Below are 23,470 nucleotides of genomic sequence, written 5' to 3'. Positions count from 1 at the left end.
ATAAAAATATATGCCAAAAGTAAATATACCTACTTTTTTCATGACGAATAACATATTTTTTTATCTCAAAATATTAATATTTTAAATAATAGTATATTTGCTTTTTTAATAATATATATAATTAAGATACTATTTAAAATAAAATAAAACAAATTAAATCAAAACACAAAGCAAATTGTTTTCCAAAAATAAGACATACGTAGGTTCTTTCTTGCATAAATAATAATAATAAAACATACATTTGGGTATGGGCTTGATCCAATCTATCTGTCCAGCCCATATTGATATTACCACTCTATAATTATTTCAATCATTAATTGCATTTATAATTTAGTAATTACTAAAAAAAATATTAATAAAAATAATTATAGTTAAAATTAAAATAATTAAGTAATTTAATTGAAATTAAAAGATTAAAAAAAAATACTACATTGTGTAATTTTATTTTTTTTTTCAAAAAGAGAATAAGAAATAAGAAAAAAAATACTTCATCCGTCCAAGCAATAAGTATACATTTATTTTTGGCGCAGAGTTTAAGAAATAATATTATTTTAATTATAGTGGATAGGTAAAAGTAGTGTAATGACATTTTTGCTCTTTTTTTTTGGTATAAAAGTAATGATGTGATATAAAGTAAGGGTATTTGTGGAAAAAATAAAGATTTTAATGAAATGGTTATTTTATAGTTGGACGTCCCAAAATAGAAATATGCATAATTTGTAGCTGGACGGAGGGAGTATGAGATAAATTAAATCGACCATATGAATAGAAAATATAAAAATAAGAGTGTGTTATATTTAAATAATAAATTGATAGTTATTTTTTATATGTATAAATTTTTCTTTTTTTTTTTCTTTTTTTTGCTTTTATAGTTGAATTTGATATAATAATATTAAATAAATTTGATGATATTTATAATAGGCATATTATCATATTTATTAAAAATACATATGTTTTGTGTTTTAACAAAAAAAAAAATTGATAATATAATGGACTTGAGAATAATAAACTATTATACTATTCCCTCCGTCCCGCCGACCCATTTTTCTTTTTTTGTACGTCACACAAAAGATGATCCATTTTAATTTTTGGTAACTTTATCAATTTTAAACATACTTAACAAATATAAATCAATTTAATTAAACTTTTGACATGTTACACGTAGGATTCATTCAAAACCTCTTTATTTCTATCTCTCAATATACTTTTTTATCTATATTTAAAACTTCTCATTTTTTATTTATTTGTATTATATAAAATTTAATTATCTACAAAATGATATACATATATTTTTTCGAGATATAATTTTAAATTTTTTTAAAATACTAATAATATTATTTATATAAAAAATAATAAACTAATATTATAACTTATTATTAATATCTTACTAATTTACACTATTCAAAAAACAGTGTCTGTAACAAAAGAGTTCGTTCCTCTTGGGACGAAGGGAGTATTATTCACTGCCCACTACACATACAAACACGTATATAATATATATATATAATATTATTTAAACGTCGGTGGGCAGCAGTCACGAAAATTTATTTTCATTAATTAAGAATTTTATTAAAATTCTAATGACATTTTAAAAAATTATTTTTTCTTGGAAGAGTACACAGCATAATGAACAATACTAAGTTAATAACCTCAATTTTCCATAATTTTTAAAATTGGCAAAAAAATTAAAATCGAACAATACTAAGAAAACCCACAAGATTTTCAGTACGACTTTAATTAATCAATTCCCAATTTGGTCACTGATGAAGACAACACGATTTAGCTCTCAAATAAAATCAACAAAAGGCACATAATAAAATAATCTTAAATCCCAACAGACAAACTTTAATTAATTAATTAATTATTTATTTATTTAAAATACCAACTGGCATTGTCTTCTGTGTACTCACTATCTGACTCTATCTGTCCCCTTAATTAATTGCTTATTATACGCAACCATCTTTTCTGGTCCCCACTCCAGCTCCAAACTTTCAAACAAATCCACACCGTCCATAATAAAATTAACGGTTGCGATCAAATCCGGATCTCCGCACCCGGGAGCGACTAATATTAACAGCCCGGAACATATATAGGTTGGGTTTTCTGTACAGATTTTATTATTATTTTTTTAAAAAATATTAAATTAAATAATTATTAATTATATTATAAATTTATTTTAGTATCATCTATATCTGTTTATATCACCCATATTATTCCATAAGAAAAGGCTATAAAGAAAATGAAAATCTAACGTGCTATGTCTTATTTCTGAGATCTATCAATTTTCTTTCTTCTTCTTTTTCAATCTGCAGTTTGATCGGAGCTATTCTTTTTTTTTTTATTTATTTAATTTTCCGGCCGGTTCAATGTCGTCGTCGATGCACACAAAAACCGATTCGGAGGCGACGAGCAGCCTGGCGCCGTCGTCGCCGAACCGGGCGGTTTATTACGTGCAGAGCCCGTCACGTGACTCGCACGACGGCGAGAAGACGACGAACTCGTTCCACTCGACGCCGATCCTCAGTCCGATGGGGTCTCCGGGACGGCAGTCCCGGGACTCGTCTTCAACCAGGTACTCCGGGTCCTTGAAGCCCGGGTCTCAGAAGTCCAGCAACACCGGATCCTCCCGGCGCCACCACCACCACCGTAAGTCCGGGAAGCCGTGGAAGGAGTTCGACGCCATCGAGGAGGAGGGCCTCCTTGATGACGACGGCGGCCGCCGTGGCCTGACGCGCCGCTACTATTTCCTCGCCTTCGTTGTCGGCTTCTTTGTTCTTTTCGCCTTCTTTGCTCTCATCCTTTGGGGGGCCAGTAGAAATCAGACACCTGTCATTGTCATGAAGGTACAGAATACATACAGATATATATCGATTACCCTTTTCTTGAATTTGGGATGCAATCCAATTTAGGGCAGAAATTTCAAGTTCTTGATTCTATTGATTAATTTCAACCAAACATAGCATAATGTGTTGTCTGAATTATTACATTATCAAAACATTATAGAATTGTATTTATTATAGCAGCCGAATTGATTGATTGATTAATTGATCATATAAATGATATATACATAATTGATACTAATATAGCATTTTAATTAGTGAAATATTAAATTAGTTAACCATAAGGTCACGGATTCAAATTTTGCCGATATTTTTACTTAAATTTGCTACATTATTAAACCTTCTAATTATACATATGAATGTTGTTGTTTGATGCAATGTAGAGTATTTTGTTCGATACATTTATAATTCAAGCGGGTTCGGATTCCTCGGGCGTGGGCACGGAAATGGTGACGATGAACTCGACCGTCAAATTTGTTTTCCGAAACAGGGGAACCTTCTTTGGAGTTCATGTCACTTCTACGCCATTGGATCTTTCTTTCACCGAGCTCACCGTAGCAAGTGGGATGGTAAGTACTACGCCATTGTGTGTTTATAGAGTATAAAGAATCATACGATAATATAAAAAATAATATTTTACATTAAAATATTAATTTTTATAAAATTTGTATATTGTGTTAATTACTATCTGGATATATAATATTTTTTTTGATAATATTGATAGAAATCGTGCCATAGAAAAATACTAAGTGAAATCACTCATTATTTTTCGACTTTACATTTTGAATTTAGCCTACATAAAATGACTAATCTACGGAGACATGATCTCGATTTAAGTCTTTTGATTGGAATGTTGCAGATGAAAAAATTTTATCAGTCGAGAAAAAGTCATAAAACGGTGACTGTGTTACTCTTAGGGAACGGAATACCACTTTACGGAGGAGGCGCCACTCTAAGTAGTAAGGAGGGTAAACCCGAGATTCCGGTGCCGTTGAATTTGAACTTCACAGTTCGGGCTCGGGCCTATGTCTTGGGCCATCTTGTGAAGCCCAAATTTCTTAAAACGGTCCAATGTTCGGTGGTTTTGGACCCGAAGAAAATGAGTATGGCCGTTCCTTTGAAGAACAAGTGTACTTATTCCTAACGATATTTCAAATTTTTTGATGACAACACCTGGGAAACCATAATGGGGCGATCTTGAACTTTGTTGAAACATCTAGAGGTGAAGAAGGTAAAAGTGGTAATAATTTCGAGCATTTTGTTAACGATGGAACTACGTATTGGTATTTTCGTGGTGTTGTAAACCGATACGATTGTTCTAATATTTTGCGATGCTAATAATATGTATGCTTGAATCGAATATTGTTGTGTTGTATGTTTGTAATAATTTTTGGTGTTATCGCATCTTTTTCATAACTATTTGTTTTAGACAAAAATTGTTGTACTAGAAAAATTGATTTTGATCTTGAGTATCGTGTGAGAATTATTTATGGGTTTTTGTACAATTTGATGCACATTTATATTGAAGAAAAAATAGCAAAAACAAGTCCCCGCAAGGGATGGCCTGGTGATGTAGGGATTGGACATGTGACCATGATGTCATGGGTTCAAATACAAGAAAAATGAGAATTGAATTATTGATTTTAAAATACCTATAAAAGAAAAGAAAAAAAAATTGAATTTGAATAAATAAGGGCACACAATAGTCCATTGCAAAATATTTTTGGGTGTGTTTGTTTGTGGGTTTTAGTTATTGAGTTTAATTTTGAATAGAAAAAAATTGAATTTGAATATTTGTTTAATCTGATATAAATAGAAGTTGATGTGATATTTTGAATGTAAAATAAATTTATAGTTTCATATAAAAAAGAAAAGAAATTATTTGATTTGATATTTTTTGAGAAAAAAAATCTAAATAGTAAAAACCTATAGTAAAACCCATAAAAGAACACAACCTTTTGAGTGTGACAAAAATGATAACGTATCCTGCATCAATTTTGAAGATCGATTTTCCTACACAACATTATGCATAATGGCTTTAAAATTCGTAAACAAATTGGCTTCGATTAAGAGTACTATGAATTCTCAAAAATATTTTCAACACACCAACATACCAAGGAATCACCTAAAGAGGAAAAAATCAATTTTTTTTGCTGAAGGAAGGAAAAGTATAGGTAATCTGAGAAGGATAATAATAAGATGAACAACAACAAAAATCCTTTAAGAAATCCGAATGTAGTCGAAACCAATGAACATATTTTCAAACCCCGATTGCAAAATCACAATCACCTGTCGAGTTTCCAGTGAAGTTCTGAAGATTTTCTCGGTGTTTTCATTGTCGTCTTGCAATTAAGATGTTGGATCTTCGATGAAAAAACAGATTTGGTTTGAAAGTGGTGGGCATTTGCGACTGTGTTTCTACGATAACGCAGATGGGGAGATAAAGAAGAAATTAAGAGAAAACCTACCTCGAAATGGCCTCGCCCGCATCACGCGATCGCGATTTAGAATTGAGATTCTGATGTAGAAAATACAACCATTGCGGAGGAATTATTTCAAGCGTCTGACACGATCCCCTCGATACCTCCTGCGAGGGTCTCTAAAAATGAACCACAATGTATGCTCTAACCTCATTCAATACATTGTAATTTTATAGATAATATATGATTTTTGTTAAAATAATGCATTTTGCATATCATCATATGTATTGTCAATTATATATTAATATGTGCTAAGATCAATAATGATATGTGATGTGCTAACTATTTTCATGTGATGTTAATTTATATATTGCATTGTATTATATTAACATAAACTATGTGTTATACTAATATATGATATGTGCACATGTTATCTAAATTATTATTATCATTATATGTCATCGGTACATATATTTTATTTATATAATATTAACATAAACTATATATTGTCTTTTATTTATAATGAATTGTTTCTGCATATATAATGTGTTATCGGTGGGATGTTGAATAATATTGTTCTAATCTTCTAACAACCATCCTCTTGAATGATAATTTCATTTAAGATCGGTGACTTGTATTAAATTTATTTATGTTGGGATATGAAACCTGATTATATTTTAAAATTAGGGATATGATTTACTTATTATATTCTAAATTTTAAAGATATGATTTGAATATTATTGGCATAGGCTTAGCCTATAAATATCCATGTATTCTCACTTTAACATGTGTCTGCGTATTTTATAATAAAATTCCTAGCTTGGCAGCGCCCTTAGACGTAGATCATCGTGATCGAACTACATTACCAAATTCTTGTGTTCTTGTGTCATTGTTTGTCTCTTCTTGATTTCCTGGAATTTCCGTATCAAGTGGTATCAGAGCCTGATTCGTTGGTAAGGTGGATTGGGAGGCATCGGATATTCATTGTGGCTGTGGAAATCCCTTTTGACCTGTGGAGGTGCCTTTTGTCGAAAGTCTCTTGGCGGTGGCGGTGTTGGGTTGGTCCCAACAGTTCTTGTAGGTCAGACACTGGGTCCCTTTGTGATAGGCGGTGCAAGGTGGGCAGGAAAGGATAAGGGTTTCGGCAAACACAGCGGAGGAGATATCCGATTGCTCTCATATTAAGTGAACCTTAGGTTTGTTTGTGGGAGTCAAAATGAGTGATCGTCGTGTTGTCAAGGTATTCGATGTAATGAACTTCGGTTTCTGGAAGATGCAGATAGAAGATTATCTATATGGTAAAGATCTAGAAGCGGCGTTAAAGGAGAAACCTGAAGACGCGGATGAAGCCGAGTACAAGAAGATCGACAAGAAGACGATGAGTGCGGTTCGACTAACCATTTGGGAGAATGTCTCGACTGAATTCAAATCTGAGGCAAAGGGAAATGTGAAGATCAAGAATGGTCAAAGTTGAAGTTGAAGAACAAGGACAAGGAACATGCAAGTTAGGTGGTATGTTGAAACTGCAATGAGCACTTGAAACGAGAGTACGGGGCGCCGGAGAAGGATCAGGGTTCGGAAAACATAGCGGAGGAGATATCCGATGTGTTGATTCTGAGCGTCAGGAGTCCCATGGAGTCATGGATCTTGGTCTCAGAAGCGTCATTCCACTCATGCAGTGATTTGAGAATCATGGAATCCTATACCACAAGTAATTTTGGTGTTGTCTATCTAGCAGATCATGAGACACTGAAAATTGTAGGTAAATGTATGGTTCGAATTAGAACACAAAATGGTGGGAAGTGGAGACTGAATGACGTGAGGCATTTCTCGGGTCTGAAATGGAATCTGATTTCTGTGGGACAATTGGATGAGGTAGGTTACTCGACAGTTTTTGAAACTAAGTTGTGGAAGGTAACTCAAGGATCCATTGTGGTGGCCCAAGGGAGAAGAGATTGAACTCGCTACATGACAAAAACCATGCAAGACGAAATCAGTTCCGCGACCATAAATAGCGACACAAATTTATGGCATTCTCGTCTCGGACCGATGAGTGAGAAGGGGATAAGGGAGCTCGTTTCAAAGGAAAGATTGTCAGGTCTCAAGTCTGTCGATATTGGAGTAAGCGAGGTCTATATCTTTGGAAAGTAACGAAAGGTGTCGTTCTCAAAGGGTGGGAGAGACCTAAAAAAGGAAAAGTTGGAGTTGGTTCATACGGACCTGCGGGAACCAGCTTTTGTATCGACCCTTGGAGGCTCACAGTACTACACTGCAGTCATTGATGACGCTACAAGGGAGGTATGAGTATATTTTCTTAAGTGTAAAAATATGATGCTTTTGATACCTTTAGGAGGTGGAAAGCACGTGTAGTGGGAATAGTGAGCCGATTTATGAGCAATCCTGAAAGACATCCTAAGGTGATGACCTTAGATGAATTGAGGTTGTGTTCAACCTCAAGTGGCCTCGATGAGTGAAGAAAAGGTTTGGCGCACGCCCCCTTAGGTGCAAGTGGAGGTATACGAAACTTGCACATGCATATGTGTGCAAATGGGGACGGTGAGACTCAAACTCAAGACCTAGCCAGGCTCTGATACTATATCAGATGCTGAATGACCGTCTCACTTAAAAGCTCGAATTGTTAGGAAAACTCAACCATTATTCATATGTCAGGAAACGGGAGTCCCAACACTTACCCTATAGATATTCATGTATTCTCACTTTAACATATGTCTGCGTACTTTATAGTAAAATTTTTGACTTAACAGCGCTTCCAAACATAAATCATCCTGATCAAACTGGTCATCAAATCTTGTATCATTCTTTGTCTCTTCTTGATTTTATGAAATTTCTGTATCAATTGATATGTATACTGCTTTATGTTTTGTTATTAATTATTTCTCAGGACAATACACATGACAAATTCAAGTTAGAAAGAAAATTAGAAAGAGGGAAAAAAAATAAAAATAAAAATAAAAATTTCTTTATAAGATAGACAAAAATACACAGAGAAGAGATGTATCAATCTCAAATTCAATGCATGTATGTAATGTGGGCTTAAAAACAGAACGGTCCAATGCACATAAGCATAGGAAACATGAAATGGAACAGATGTAAGAAAAATAAATAAGGAAATCCAAAAAACAAGTAAAACGTGGTGGGAAAATGACAATACACTGATCCATTGGCCATATTATTATTATTTTATTATTATTATTATTATTATTATTATTATTATCATTATTATTATTATTATACATGAATGATGATCATTGTCATTACATGGGAAAAAGCATTTGCAGTATTCTTTTTAGTGCCATTTTAATTAGTTCATGTTCTATTTAGATAACGATTTTTTTATTTTTGTTTTAAAATTTGGAAAATTTAACAAGAAAAAATTGAAAATTTATTATGATGTTCTATAAATATATATTTAAAAAATTCGAATATAAATATTGCAAAGTTTGTTGGCAAGAAAATTAGTGGACTATATCCAATTTGGAGATGCACAAGTTCCTCCACTCCACGAACTTCCATGTCTTCCACGTTTACTATTATTTATATTCATTTTAATTTAAATATCCTCGAAAATTAAAGGGACATTTTTAAGGTGTGGTTTTTTAACATTTTATAACTACATATTTTCTCCTAACATATATATTCATTGTTTTATATTCCTTTCGTCCACATATTTTCTCCTAACATATATATTCATTGTTTTATATTTCTTTCGTCCATTGTTTACATTTACTTTTAGCGCAGTGTTTAAAAAATAATAGTATTTTAAATATATTGAGTAGTTAAAAATAATGTAACGATATTTTTGTCCTTATTTTTTTGTGTAAAAGTAATGATATGATGTAAAATAAGAGTATTTGTGAAAAAAAAAGTAGGGTATTTAACGAAATATTTACTTTATAATTGGACGTCCTAAAATAAAAATATGTAAATATTGTAAGTGGACGGAGAAAATATTTCTTATACTCCTTCCGTCTTATTGAAAAGTTGCCATTTTTCATTTTTGTCCGTCCCAAAATAAGGTTACTATTTCCTAATTTAGTAATTGTACTACCTATCTGACATAATAAATACCCTCCCAACTTACACTATATTACACAAATACTATTATTTTTATATTACACAATACTAATAGGGGTATTTTCATATTTTTCACTACAATCTATTATAATATTAATATTAAAAAATCTATGTGTAAAAAGCAAATGCCACCCTTGTTCCGAAAGGAGTACAATTTTTCATACCTTATATAAAAAATACCCATTCACATTATATAACAAAACAAATATATTTTTATTTTCTCGTAGTTTGCACTTTTAGTATTTTAATCAAAATTAATATTATCACTCCGACAGAATTTTTAATAAAAATATATTTTATGCATATCATATACAATAAGAAGCAATATTTGGTTTTAGTCAGGTAGAATAAAAAGAAAATTAAATGATGTCACGAAATATAAGTATATATTTTTATTTTTATTTTATTTAAATGATATAATGAGAGAAAATGTATTGATTATTTTCTATTTTGTAATATTGCTGAGGTACTTAGAAATAAAAAATATTGTAAAATTTGTAGAACAAACAAATTATTATTTTCTCTCAATTTCAAACCGTAACTAATCATAACGCCAATTGAATCAAATGGTGAATAAAAGAACTTTATTTTTCTGCCTAACTCAAAAGATTTGTATTTGTATGTATTTACAGCTGAGAAACACAAAAAATGGTCCTCGAGAAAAAATAAAAAATAAAAAATAAAAATGGTTCTGACTATTCTCTGTGCTGATCAAGATTGACTGTAATATTTGTTCCGTCACCTGACGGTGACCCATTCATCCGACACAGACCACTTAGGACCATCGGAGCCGCTGACTATCCCAAGCCGTCGCCCCGCCGCCGCGCTGGACCACGACCCGTTTTGCGAGCTTGATTCCGAGGAATATTCCGGCGAGGGCAAAGATGTAATTGACGACGCCCAGTCTGGAAAATTAAATACACATCTCGGAGACGTTGACGCCGTCGCCGCTTCTCCGTCAGCTAAATCCTGACCGCTGATAAAGGGATGATCCAAAAGCATCTCAGCCGTCCATCTTTTACTAGGATCTTTCACAAAGCATTTCGTTAAGAAATCCTGACCGTCCGCCGATAGATCGTCGGGAATCTCCGGCAGCTCATCTCCGGCGCCGATCCTCAACAACAACCCGGCCAAATCGGCGCACCGCCACGCCGGAGCTCCAGCGATCATCTCCGCCACCGCGCATCCGACGGCCCAAATGTCCGCCGCCGCACCCACCTCCCCGCCGGCGACCATCTCCGGCGACATGTACATAGGCGTCCCCCTCAAAACGTCGCCGTTTCGAGCGCCTAACCTCTTCGCCAATCCGAAATCAGCAATCTTTACGACGCCGTTTTGGCCCTGGAGAAGAATATTCTGAAGCTTAATATCGCAGTGAACAATTCCCGCTTTATGAATATAATCAAGCCCTCTGATCACGCCCTTCGTGTACCGCCGGACATCAAATTCCGGCAGCCTCCGGTCACCGGAATTCCTAACCCTCGCCGCCAAATCGCCGCCGGCGGCGTACTCTAGCAACACATTGTACAATTTCTCGCCATTCTCGTACGAAACACTTTCTCCAAAGCAACCGACAACGTTCGGACAATCTCGGAGCTCATCCAAAATCAATTTCTCCTCCATCAGCGCCGCCGACTTCGCAAACCCACAGCTCTTCACCGCCATCACCGGCGGCAGCCCCTGAGCGCCGCCGCCTCTCGGCGCCGCCAAATCGACGGTGGCGAAACTCCCCTGCCCTACCCTGACGCCGCGAACCCAGTCCATGTATATCCGAATTCCCAAATTTGTGGAATCTAAGAAATTGAAATTGAAGATAATTATTCAGACTAGAGATGGATAATTTCGGGGAAGTGTATTTATAGCCGTTGTCGATGGGGATGAGGAGGTAATGTAAAAAAGCACGTGTTTATCAAGCTCGGGGATTTCCACGAAACCTCAAATGCGCAGTCCTGCTTGAAAAAACGTGGGACAATTAGACTTAGCCGACAAATAATTAACCTCAACAACAACAAACTATAGAATAAAATAATAATAATAATAATAATAATAAAATAATAATAATATTCCTTCTAACTAAGATGCAATTAGGCAGTCACTGTAATAACTAAAAGAAAATCACATATTTTAATGTCGTCGTCGGCGTCGTCTTTGGTTGGCATCTCTTCACCTGCCCACTCCCACATCCACTCTAAGTTCAATGGCTCGGATATAGTAATTTTAAAATTAAATATATATTTTTGTAAGATTTAAAATTTCAAAACTTCTATATAACTAAACCGAGTTTTAGTCATTTTGTTTTAAACAATTATTCCAAGATCAAGGGTTTGTTTGATTTTGACTCAAAATGAATACTATTCAACTCTTTTTAATAAATATTTTTAAAAAATATTATTTAAACATAAGTTAATACATGAAAATCAAACAGAGTTATGAACAGTAATAATAAGTTCCGAGTTGAAATTGGATAGGGAATTGACCATTGAGAAAAGGATATATATGTATGTGTGTTAGGTTTATTGGACACGATGAGATCATTGGGAAGAATAGTTCAAGTCCAACAAGTCTTCTTCTGATTGACTTGGAAGGAATCATATGTATACATACAGAGGATAGTTATTACTATTAGGACATTATTAAACATATTTCAAGAATTATCCAGGATCCAATGAATTTGGATTTCAGAATATATATTATGCTCGTACTTATCAACTCCTACTGTTTTTCCAAATCCATTAATATATATGTATATTAACCTTTTTAATTTCAAATTTAGTTTGACAAGTTGGGATCTCTATATATCCTTTTTTACCCACTATCGAATAATAATAATACTAAATGGTTGCTAATTCGGTTGTAAATATCCTAAACTCCATAAAGGGAAACACGACACGACACGACAAATAATTCTTAGAGGTATTAAGCATAGAATATCAAGAAAAGCATATAATTCTTTCTAATACACTCTCATTAGCCATTATTAGAAGATGATTAGGAACTTACTTAGAGGTATTAAGCATAGAATATCCACACAAAAGAAATAGACATACGTACTTTGAAATCATGCGCTCACAAATAACATTTTTTATAAATATATCTTATTAGCTTAAATAAATGATAGTATGTGAATTATTGTCGTATATTATTAATTAATAATTATGTTTGTATTGTGTGAGATATATATTGTATTTCATATAATTATATAATGTGTTATGTTAATTGTTACTTTCAAATATTTTTGAGCTTTCGAAAGTGATTGAAAATCCAATTCGAAGGAATGGATAGACCGGTCCGAATAGCTCTAATTTAGCCTAAGGTGAGGCATGGATAAGGGTAAACTACTTTGGACGATGGAAGTGATGGAGAAGTGAGTAAAAGAATTTTCCTAAAAAGTAAGAAAATAGAGAAAATTGTAGAACAAAAAGGAGGAAAGTGAAAAGATTATGGACAAGACTCATCAAATATTTATTTAAAGGGGTACCAAGATTTTATAAAGAATGATCTATCCAAGACAATACACACGATCCAACTCTTTTTTCTATTTTGCTTTATTGTTTGTTTTTCTTATTTGTTGTTCATAAATTCATGTTATTTTTTCAATTAGCCGTTATATAATAGCAAATATGATTCATATTTGTTTATACTATTTTGTTCTAATTTTTTCAATTCAGTAGTTTAATTTTCTGTATAATTACAATCATTTAATTTTTGTTGCGAGACAAAACCTACATATTTTTTTGAGTAGGCTGGAGAACTCAATTCACGCCAATTTTGATAGACCCAAATCTAGTAGGTCGCGTCGACGAAAGTTTCAGCGATAATAAATTGACACATCCAGCAAGACTCGGACTATTCTCGCATCTTTTATGCAACTTAGAAATTGTAAGTTAGCGTCACCAGATACCAGTACAATGTTGAAAGACAACAAGATCGCCGGTGAAACTTTAGCACCATGCAATTTCGGAGAGATAATGTATGATTAATCCTCTGCGATTTCGGGAGGGGTGGAAAGGATGGTAACCATTTCTACCAGTGTTTTACAGAACCAAATTCGGAAAAAGATCCAAATGGCTCTTCACGAGTCAGCACTAGAACTTTCTCGGTACGTTACGAATGTCTTAAAAGTCTACCATCCGCGAAGAATTTTCATAGATGAGGAACAAGAAAACGTGCAAGGGCAAGATATCAGCGGCCAACCCAAAAAACATTGGACATACTAGCCAAAGAAGACAACGCAGGGAGGGCATAGCCGGACCACTTTTAGCATCACTTCAGTATGACAACGTGACCATACTAGTCAAAGGAAATGGAGGTAGGAGTTTTTTGGACAAAGCTAAGGGTGAAGAACCTGGGCGGTTTTCGGGACAAGCTATTTTAGGGCCGTTAGCATATCAAGGACATCCGAAAAGCCGCGGATGTGCACTACTTACGTCCTAATAGTATACCAACCCTCTATTCGGTGGAATGGGCGCCCCTACATTGGCAACGGATGTAAACGCTCAAGGAAACATCCCGGCCGGACTAGGAGCCACTGACCCTTGGGGGTATGCCCGACGATGGCCTCGATACCTCCATTCACTCTATCGACCCCTAGAGCTGCTTGGGGGGCGTTATCTCCACCTCTGAACACATCATAGGGGCAGCCCTACGCTCCTACCACCTCTGGGCCTATAGGGTGCTACTCCGTCAGTAGTAGCGGATGCGTGAGAATCTAGTCTACCAGCTCCAGCGGTGCTGTGTCCGCCGGGGGGCAGATAGCACAAAAGGTGACTTTTCCCGAGGCATCCAGACAACCCCATGGATATGGATCTCCGCACCAGGGGGCTCCGATTCAATTTGAGAACTTTTTTCCCTTCACGGATAATATTGGAAAGAGTGCCCGCCGAGGAGAATCGAGCTCGCCCACCTTCTCCAGCATACTTTCCACAGGGACATCAACAATTTCTCTCGTGCGTTTCGACTTTCGACAGGTCCGGGGCAGCCCGGAGGACACGCCGAGGCTGATCCTCCAATGCGAGCAATAATCAACCCGCAAGCGATCGAGGAGGAATTTTGGAGATTGTTCAGCGATCTTATCTGGTTGGCCGTCAAGCTGCATTATCAGCAGCTTTTTTTGGATCAGATTGCTATCGACCACCCTCTTTCCCGGAATGTTTAGATTCCGAAGTTCACACTATTTTCAGAGGAAAATACACGCTCCACCATCGAACACTTGAGCTGGGTCACGGTGCAATATGAAAGGGAATTCGGGAATGAGTGGTTCAACCTCTAACTATTTTTTTCGTTGTCCCTCACCGGGATGAAATTCACATGGTATGCATCTTCGTTGCCAACTTCATTCCACACATGGACGAACCACGAGAGAGCGTTCCATAAGCACTTTTATAGTCCATTGCCGGAGGTAACAACATCTATCTTCGGAAAAAATACGACAAATTAGTGGAGCATTTTCAGGAAATATTTCGCAGGACGGAGGAACAATGTCAGGTCCGTATCTCCGAAAACCAAGTGGTCGATGTAGCCATAAACAATATAGCACACTAGCTTTCAAGGAAGCTGGCCTTCAAGAATACAACGACCTCCTTGAGCTTACCGAGAAAGTAGCGAAGGCGAAAAAACTCCTCCAAGACGTCTATGCTGCTAGAAATCAGAAGTTTGAAAATGAAGCACACCTTGTCCAAGTCCATGAGGAGGAGCCGGACTGCTCGGACAAGTTGGAGGAGACCTTTTCAGTCGAGATCTCACAAGGGAAAACGTATACTTGCTCGACATTGCAAATACCTAGAAGGATAAAAGAAAATCCTAAGGTACAATATATGTTTGATATTTCTAAGAATGAACATATTTTTTATTTTTTGTTAAAGGAAAATCAACTCCGATTCAAAGAAGGCCATAAGATGCCATCAAACGAAAAATTGAATAGAAAGTATTATTGTAAGTGGCACAACCTATACGGACATCAAGTTGGAGTTGTATAACTTTCAGAAATGCGATACAGAAAGCCATTAAGGAGGGCCTCATTCGGCTGACCAACAAGCCATAAATGAAAATTGACATTGAGCCGTTCCAGTTCCGATTAATGCCATCGGCGGGAACCAGTCAGCACCGGGAGTTGAAGGTAATCTTGGACGAGCCGCCATAAGAAGGAATGCATTCGAGTGTCTCGAGAAGTCCATCAAACCTCCATGGAGAAGCTCGATGTGGGATCATTTTTGCCCCATAATACCGTCGTCAAGGCCATCTTTGAAAAAGACGGCGATGTGTGACGAACGATTTTGGTTGATCTAGTGGGGATGATTCCTCACGCCATGTGACGACCGAAACAACCCACAAAAGACAAGATCTGGACAAAAAACCAAAAACTGAAGAATCAGCCTCTTAATAGGACTCAACAGCAGAGGCGACGTCGTCAGCTCTGGGCTACACGCTTTATCTCGAAAAAACAGGAGCAACAACATAACTAGCCCCAGAAAAGTCAAGGGTTACTATTGATTATGAAGAAGTACCAAAGATGAAGGAATTACCCCCCGGAGGAGAAGACGACGAGAATGAAGGCCAAAACAGGTTGTCTCAGAAGACAGACAATTTAGAGCAACAAACACCTCTGAAGGTACTACTAACGTCTATTTCAACCGGGATTTGAAGCGAGCGCTATATTACAAAAATGATTTTCCGGTAAATATTAGCGTCTTCTTGCAAAACAAGTTCTAGAAATTTTGACGGAATGCAATCTCGCTATTAAAGAATTCAAAATCCACATATAGACAAACACACAGTTTTTTTTCCTATTTTTTCGTGATGAATAAGGATCGAGAATGATACGGAACCTGAAGTGGTGGATTAATGAGACATATAGTGACATCGAAGGACCAAAATATGAAGTATATTTGAGAAGCAGACAAATTCTTCACATCTGCCGCCTTCCCCGGAGGATCAGAACGAAACAGAACTTTCATCGCCTATCCAGAAGGCTACCCCATTGATCGAGGCTTAGGATCCTGTCGAAGATATCAATCTTGGTGACGATTCAGCCCCTCCAATGATGCAGATCAGTTTGTTACTACTTTCAAATGATGTAGATCAGCTCATTGTTACCTCTGGAACAGAAATAACGATTACGGCTTGATTTGGGAGTACCAAGGTTGCTTTGCGTGGGATCACCACGAGATGCCTGGCTTATCTAGGAGTTTAGTGGGATATTAGTGACCTAAAAAGTCGTCGTTCAAGCTCCACAAGCAGTGCCCACGACGATCTAACTCGGAGTTGCTGTCTAAGGTAAAAAAAAAAAAAAAAGACGAATAAAGATGGATAAACCAATTTCGGGCATAAAGAGCTACCGTAATGAAAGTATCTTGTGAAGCTCGAGCCATACTGCTGAAATCTCATACAAAAATATTGGACTTAAAAGTTTGGCAAACGTTATATTTTTGTGGGGGACATTTGTTACTCCCAAATATTTTTGAGCCCCCCGGAGGTGATTGACAGCCTAATTCAGAGGAGTGGATAGTCCGGACCGAACAAACCCATTTCGGCCCAAGGTTGGGTATGGATAACGACAAGCCACTTTGTATGGTGAGTCAAAAAATTTTCCTAAAATATAGGAAAGTGGAGAAAATTGTGAAACAGAAATGGGAAAGTGAGAAGATTATGGACAAGATTCATCAAATAGCTATTAAAAGTGAGCCAAAATTTTAGAATTAATGATCTATCCAAAAAAATACTGTGACACCCCAACCTGCAAGCAACACAAAATCGGGTGGGTCGGGATCGTAGACTGACTCCATAGGTGAACACGTGTTCTTCCAACGAGCTTTTGTTCTCATTCACGCGCACCCTATGAGACTTTCCAGGGGGTCACCTATCATCAAATTACTCTACGGCAAAAACATTTAATTCTAGAGTTCTTTCAATAGGATTCCCGAAAAAAAATATGAACATTGTTGATATAAATAGTCTATTCAATCTATATATTATTATAAACTATATGATATTGCCTATTATGTAGCATTATATGTATTACTTGCATATATTTTGTGTGTTGGCATCATGTTGAAAGTGTTTTACTCACGAAAGTTGCATGCCTTGATCACTAATTTATCGTTACACCACTAGCTTATTCCTTATTGAACTTATGAATATTATATTTACTAAATTAGAAAGTTTATATAGTGATTGTAGATAATTGATCAATAACAAAAATATACGTTGATTATGGATGGATATGCTAATAAAGTCATTTGGAATTTTTAATACTATTTAACAAAATTAATTTAATTTTATTTTTTTAAAGTATCACATAAAATTTTAAATCAAATGCATGACAATTTACTATTTCTAATATTTTCTAAAATTTCAAATTTTCTATGGAATACATTTTTTCGAAATTGCCGCTTTATATATATATATATATTGACTTCCTTGGCCTCGTTTCTAACTTCTACTATCAAAAGCTTCTTTTCAATGGCATTTGGGCTAACACGGTAATCTGTAGTGAAATTAATTAATTAATTAATTAATCTTTATTTTTGTTATTATTATTTAAAATAAATTTTATAGATGTATGTGTCAAGAAAGTGTTGGGCAGCCGCAAGTTTGGGGGGATTGATAATTGATGTCCTAATTCATGGGATTTATACACACAACCATGCCACCCAATAATCTTGACACGTGTCTCCAATAACACGTGCTAATTACCTATTTTGACAAAAGTTTACATCCAAACAAGGCATTAGTGAGAGACCGTTTTAGCTAAAATTAAGAAGGGGTTTAGGGTTTATGGCCTAATGAAGCAAAAAAACCAATATAGGCGTTTATATTGCAACAAGTGTTATCCTAGTAAAATAATAAAAATAAAAATTCCTACGTATTTTAAAAGAAAAAGAGGACATGATTGATGACTGCCACGTGGCGGGTACGACAAAAAAGAATTTTCAATTTCACAAAAGAAGAAGAGAAAAATATACTTAGTAATTCGAACATATTTTTTATTTTAAAAATATTGTAGAGTGATTAAAATAGACAAATAATAATAATAATAATAAAATATTATAGGATGTTTGAGATGAAACAATATAGTCCAACGAGTAAGTTCATAAATTCAACACATATATATTATATTATACTTCCTCCAATTCAAATCAAATGAGTCATTTGGAATTTTATAATAGATTAAGAAATAATTTTATTTTATTAGTTAGTGGAAGTGCGTAAAAGTTTTTTTTTGATATTTTGTCAATTGACTTTATGTATAAAGTAATTGTACGCATCTGTAATGATATATTTGTAATTTAAGTAAAAATTAAGGGTATTATGATATTAATACATCGTAACATTTTTTAAAATAGGAAATATATACTTTGAAATAAAAAAAATAAAAAAAAAGTAAAAGTAATACTTTAAATTGAGACAAATAAAATACTACTTAACCTAAAAAGAATAAATCTTTAACATTTCTAATAGCTTTGGATAATTTGAAGTAAATTAAAATTTATTTACGGATATTAGATATCTTTTTTTAGTTTTATTTACTTACACAAGTTCATTATATTAATACTATATTTATTGGAACCATAGATTTTGGATTTGGGTCTATTTGATTGTTTGCGATTGAGTTTTATTTTTATTTTTATTTTTATTTTTATTTTTTTCGGTAAAATTATTAAAGTGACATTTGATTTATGGTTGTAGTTGTGATTGTGGTTTAGTCATGCAATTTAAAAAACTTATAGGCTTTGCCAATTTTTTGGGTGAAATTTCGTGCATTGTTGTCCTATACAATCTAGTGAAATTCTTGTCTATAAGATTTTTCAAGTGTCAATAATCCCATGAGATCGACACAAATATTATTTTCAAGTCATTGAAAAATTATAAGGCCTAGACATCCATATCAATATAGATATCTGCAGGTGCCCTTATGACGCATATAGTTAACGCACTACGCCATATGCAACAAAAGACCAAATACTATCCACATCCGGTGCATATTGTAGGCTAAGCAACGGATGGTACCCGACCTCAATGGTGTCTAGATCCCCGATGTTAAGGAATGCACGCCATTGAGGATGGATCTGATAGAAAGATACGGACAAGAAGTTTTTCTTATAATAACTACCATAAACACATACAACACATTGATATTGTAATTCACACAACAACACGTACCTTAAAATATCTTTCTGAGTGCGTTTAGAATCTGAACTTCTAACGGAGCTTTGAGAGTTTTTTATTGGTTGATTATCTAGGTTTGAAGTATCATACACCACACACTTCCCCTACAATTATAAAAAAAAAAAAAAAAAGGCACTTCAACATTATTCATAATTTTTTTTTTAAAAAAAAGAAGAAGATAATTTTATTGCAAATGAAATACCATGTACAACCACTTAACCAAGCATTGATGGACAACTATTTTTAAAAGAATAAATAAAAATAAATGAGACATTCACTTCATTAATCACAAATATTTCTTTAACTAACAATTGAAGCGACTCTACAACAAAGTGTTGAACATGATTTCATCTATTTTAACATAGTTCTAATTATACGAGACAGATCAAAATGAACACAAAATTTATCTTCTACTATAAGTATAAAGATCACAACATACCACTAAAACCCATAAAAAAATGACAACACAATTAAAAATTGCAAAAAGACCAACACTCTTGGGTTATTTATTACATATACAATCAAAGCAGATTGAATTTTTTATGAACAAATATACAAGGTATAATATCATTGAACTCGAATACTATGCAAATATCGCCTTAGAATGGAATGATACGAGTATCTATACAACAAACGTCGAATCTAACAATGGATGTAAACCTTGTGCTATGGTTAATGATACCATTTCGAGGCCAATGTGAAATGCTAACTTTAAAAAATTATATTTTAAAACTATGAATGACACAAGTATTTATTAACCTACACAACACAACAAATTTCAAAATCTAACAATGGATTTTAACCGTGAGGAATGATTAATGGCACCATTTCGAGACCGATATGAAAGGCTAACATTACAAAACCATATTTGAAAATTATAAACTAAGACAATGCAATTTTCAATTACAAGAAACCGTTATGGAAATTCCCCCCGTGACACAATCCAACACTCCTTATATCAAGAGTATGGTCGGTTTTGACTTTCGAAGGACCTAGAGTGAAAAAAAGATCTTAAATATATAAATAATATTTTTCATTTATAATAAAAATATAAATAATTAAATAAAATAATTTTTCTAATATTTTTAAATGAAAATAGTATTAAAAGAATTTTGAGACACTAACGATTTGACTAAAAACTTCATTAATGTAAATATACTCTCATACCACAAAATTACTTCATTTATATATATATATATATGTATATATCAAATAAATTTTATATATAAAAATTATACATATATAACATAAATATATAACGGACTTTCTATTTATATTGGGCCTTGGGCTGGCGCTCCTCTCGCTTGGGCCCAGGACTGGCCCTGGTCAAGAGACCATAGCTCATAAAAAATATAAGAATAACTTACCTTCTAGAGAAAAATTCTCTGCAAAAATCGGAAATATTTAAAGTAAGAACATAAAAGCATTGCCTACCAACAAGCTGGATTCCAAGCGGCGTGAGATACTTCAGGCAACATAAAATGCAAACTAGTCAAAAAAGAAGAAGATAGAACAACATATAATCGTTTGCAACTCGAACATCGAGTAAAAACAATTCCAAAACTACTATTAATAATACAGGTGCACAATTGAAAAACAACGGGCATAAATCACTTCTAGAAAAAGGATAGAAATCAACCACAAAAATTACAAAACCCGAATAGATTGCGATCTAGGTGGAAAAATTGAAAGAAATTCAATATTTACCTTACTCGTCCGGTGCTTGTTCCCACAACAAACCGCACTCTTTGGCAATAAAGGAAAGGAAAAACTTGTTCCCACAACAAACCGCACTCTTTGGCAATAAAGGAAAGAAAAAAGAAGGATTTAAGATATATGGCTTGGTTGTGAGACTTCTATGACCGACTGAGAAGATGCGAGAGATGGAAGGCTTTAGTAAAGTTAGTTGGGGACTGCGTCGAAAATAACGTGAATATAGTATAACAAAAACAAAATAAAAATACAATACCGCACAATATGAATTTATGGCCCAACCGACAACCATATACAACTTTGAGCTTTCCGAGATATTTTATAATTTTTTAGTTATTGTTATTATTATTATTATTATTATTATTATTACTCCCTTCGTCCGTCAAATTTATTCTCATTTTTTTTGTCTGTTAAGTTTATTTTATTATTATATTTAGAAAATTAAAAAAGTCAATATTTTAATTACTATCCTTCATTCAACACTTATTTACAATAAATACCACTAACTTTATTTGTTCTTCCTCTTCATTCTTTTTAATTACTAACTAAATTTTCAAAAATATTTTCAACTATCCTTTTACCTTTTTTACATTTTCAATAAAATATTTATTTTTTTTTAATCTAAGTTCCAAGCCCAAATAGACTAAATATTGTGGACGGTGGGAGTATTCCTCTGTACGACCGACTCAAAATTTTTTGATCACTTTTATATAAATAGTAAAAAATTGGAGTATTTTATATAATATTTCGTAACATAAAATAGGTATTTAATATGATGATATGCAATAGAAAATAAATACTTAATGTGAAGTTTTTTTTTTTTAAGAAAATATTACTATTGATGAATAGTATAAAAAATTTCAAAAATATTTATTGTGTTTTTATTCCTATATTAAGGGGGGTCTTTGAAACAATATCAAGTAAATACAGAATTATACGAGTTATGTTACAAAATTAAAACCAAATAATCGACGACATTATAGACCATAATTGAAACTGAAATATAAACTAAGGATATAAACATATTCTAAAAGTAAGAATGAGGACCAAACAAGGCCTTTAATGAACATCTCCGATAGCGGCTTGGTGACATACAACAAACTCATCCAATATCATCTTCTCCGGTGGTGCAACAACATTTGGATCGCTCAAACATAGACTCCAACAACGATTCATTTTCCGATGGAAAACAACTCCAAAACAGTGTTGATCTTCTCCATTATTGAACAAAACAAACAGGAAATGGAAGGTAGTATCAACTCAGACCCAAGATATATATGACCCCATGGTAATCACTCACGCCCTCAAGGTAAAGCTCGGGTGACACTCTAAGCCTCAACACTCACCATAAAACTTTCATAAAAAGGGGCCTCAAATCCTTGCTAAGAACTCTCTTAAAAAACTCAATGGTCGCCAAAGCACGTCGAAAAACTTATGGGAATGCCATGGGGCTGCCCCTCTCTCTTACTTTTCTTCTTTTCTCTCTCAACACTCGTAAACTAACAACCAAAATAACCAAGGGCGAATCCAATATTAGGCAAGGTGGGTTAATTGACCCCACGAAAAAAAAAAAATTAAAATAATACTAATTATCACTAAATTACAAATATATTTTTAAATATTAATTTTATTTTTATTTCATGAATAAGTTTCGGTATTTGACAAGACCCACCAAAAGAATTATTGATGTCGTACTTTTTTTCCCTCCAATCGACTTTCCTCTTTTAATAAAAAGATATTGTAACTACTTGCATAATTATATTCTACAGAATTGTCAGAAGCAAAATTGATGAATTTCGAATTATTATTAGGTAATTTCATTATTGATATTTAATGTGATGAATTATTTTGGGATTTAAAGAATTTAAATGAACTATCTATGAAACTTGTTGAGAAAAAGAAAAATAGCAACTACAAACGGTAAAAATATCATTTTCAACTATAATTATCATAAAAAAAAATTACGGAATAACATGAAAGAGTAATTAGTAAATGATTATTTAATTACTTTTCTAGAAATACACGTGTTTACGAAAGTTAGTATAGATGTTCTTGTTAGCCTATACCAAAATATAAGATCTCGTCGTGAACACTTGTAACTATTTTGATGTACAAGTGATTGTTAATTTTAAATTTCGTATTTTTCTAATGTAAATTTCTGTTGATACATTTATTTATTTTAATTTTAATTTAATTATATTAATTTATCGACCGATCAAATTCAAAATCCTAGATCAA

At 33.8% G+C, this 23,470-nt stretch overlaps 2 protein-coding genes and 1 long non-coding RNA gene across 4 annotated transcripts; 1 reads left to right on the top strand and 2 right to left on the bottom strand.

Annotated features, from left to right (window-relative positions):
* Nucleotides 1-2,223: 2,223 nt before the first annotated feature.
* On the top strand, nucleotides 2,224-4,300 carry LOC127241946 (uncharacterized). Its single transcript, XM_051261242.1, has 3 exons — nucleotides 2,224-2,843; nucleotides 3,224-3,409; nucleotides 3,700-4,300. The coding sequence occupies exons 1-3, from the start codon at nucleotides 2,367-2,369 to the stop codon at nucleotides 3,982-3,984; spliced, it is 948 nt and encodes a 315-aa protein (XP_051117199.1). The 5' UTR covers nucleotides 2,224-2,366; the 3' UTR covers nucleotides 3,985-4,300.
* Nucleotides 4,301-9,912: 5,612 nt separating this feature from the next.
* Nucleotides 9,913-11,248, bottom strand: LOC127242438 (mitogen-activated protein kinase kinase kinase 20-like). The gene has a single exon (XM_051261977.1). The coding sequence runs from the start codon at nucleotides 11,117-11,119 to the stop codon at nucleotides 10,094-10,096; it is 1,026 nt and encodes a 341-aa protein (XP_051117934.1). The 5' UTR covers nucleotides 11,120-11,248; the 3' UTR covers nucleotides 9,913-10,093.
* Nucleotides 11,249-15,882: 4,634 nt separating this feature from the next.
* On the bottom strand, nucleotides 15,883-21,422 carry LOC127242439 (uncharacterized). 2 transcript variants are annotated; one of them, XR_007836784.1, is made up of 3 exons: nucleotides 21,227-21,422; nucleotides 19,514-19,623; nucleotides 15,883-16,622 (listed from the first exon to the last, which is right to left on the bottom strand). It is a non-coding gene; the product is annotated as an uncharacterized LOC127242439 (long non-coding RNA). The 2 variants fall into 2 exon arrangements; XR_007836783.1 differs by lacking the exon at nucleotides 15,883-16,622 and adding an exon at nucleotides 18,965-19,419.
* Nucleotides 21,423-23,470: the final 2,048 nt, after the last annotated feature.

Source organism: Andrographis paniculata, unplaced genomic scaffold, assembly GCF_009805555.1.
Source record: "Andrographis paniculata isolate CXL003 unplaced genomic scaffold, ASM980555v1 Contig86END, whole genome shotgun sequence".
NCBI lineage: Eukaryota > Viridiplantae > Streptophyta > Magnoliopsida > Lamiales > Acanthaceae > Andrographis > Andrographis paniculata.
The sequence above is the reverse complement of the archived record's forward strand: the minus strand, read 5'-3'. Positions and strand labels throughout refer to the sequence as shown.

Bases quoted from the DNA above. Each gene is read 5' to 3' on its own strand.
- LOC127241946 (XM_051261242.1), top strand. From the start codon at position 2,367: ATGTCGTCGTCGATGCACACAAAAACCGATTCGGAGGCGACGAGCAGC. The intron at 2,844-3,223 runs GTACAGAATACA...GATGCAATGTAG, and splicing joins CACCTGTCATTGTCATGAAG to AGTATTTTGTTCGATACATT. The intron at 3,410-3,699 runs GTAAGTACTACG...GGAATGTTGCAG, and splicing joins TCACCGTAGCAAGTGGGATG to ATGAAAAAATTTTATCAGTC.
- LOC127242438 (XM_051261977.1), bottom strand. From the start codon at position 11,119: ATGGACTGGGTTCGCGGCGTCAGGGTAGGGCAGGGGAGTTTCGCCACC.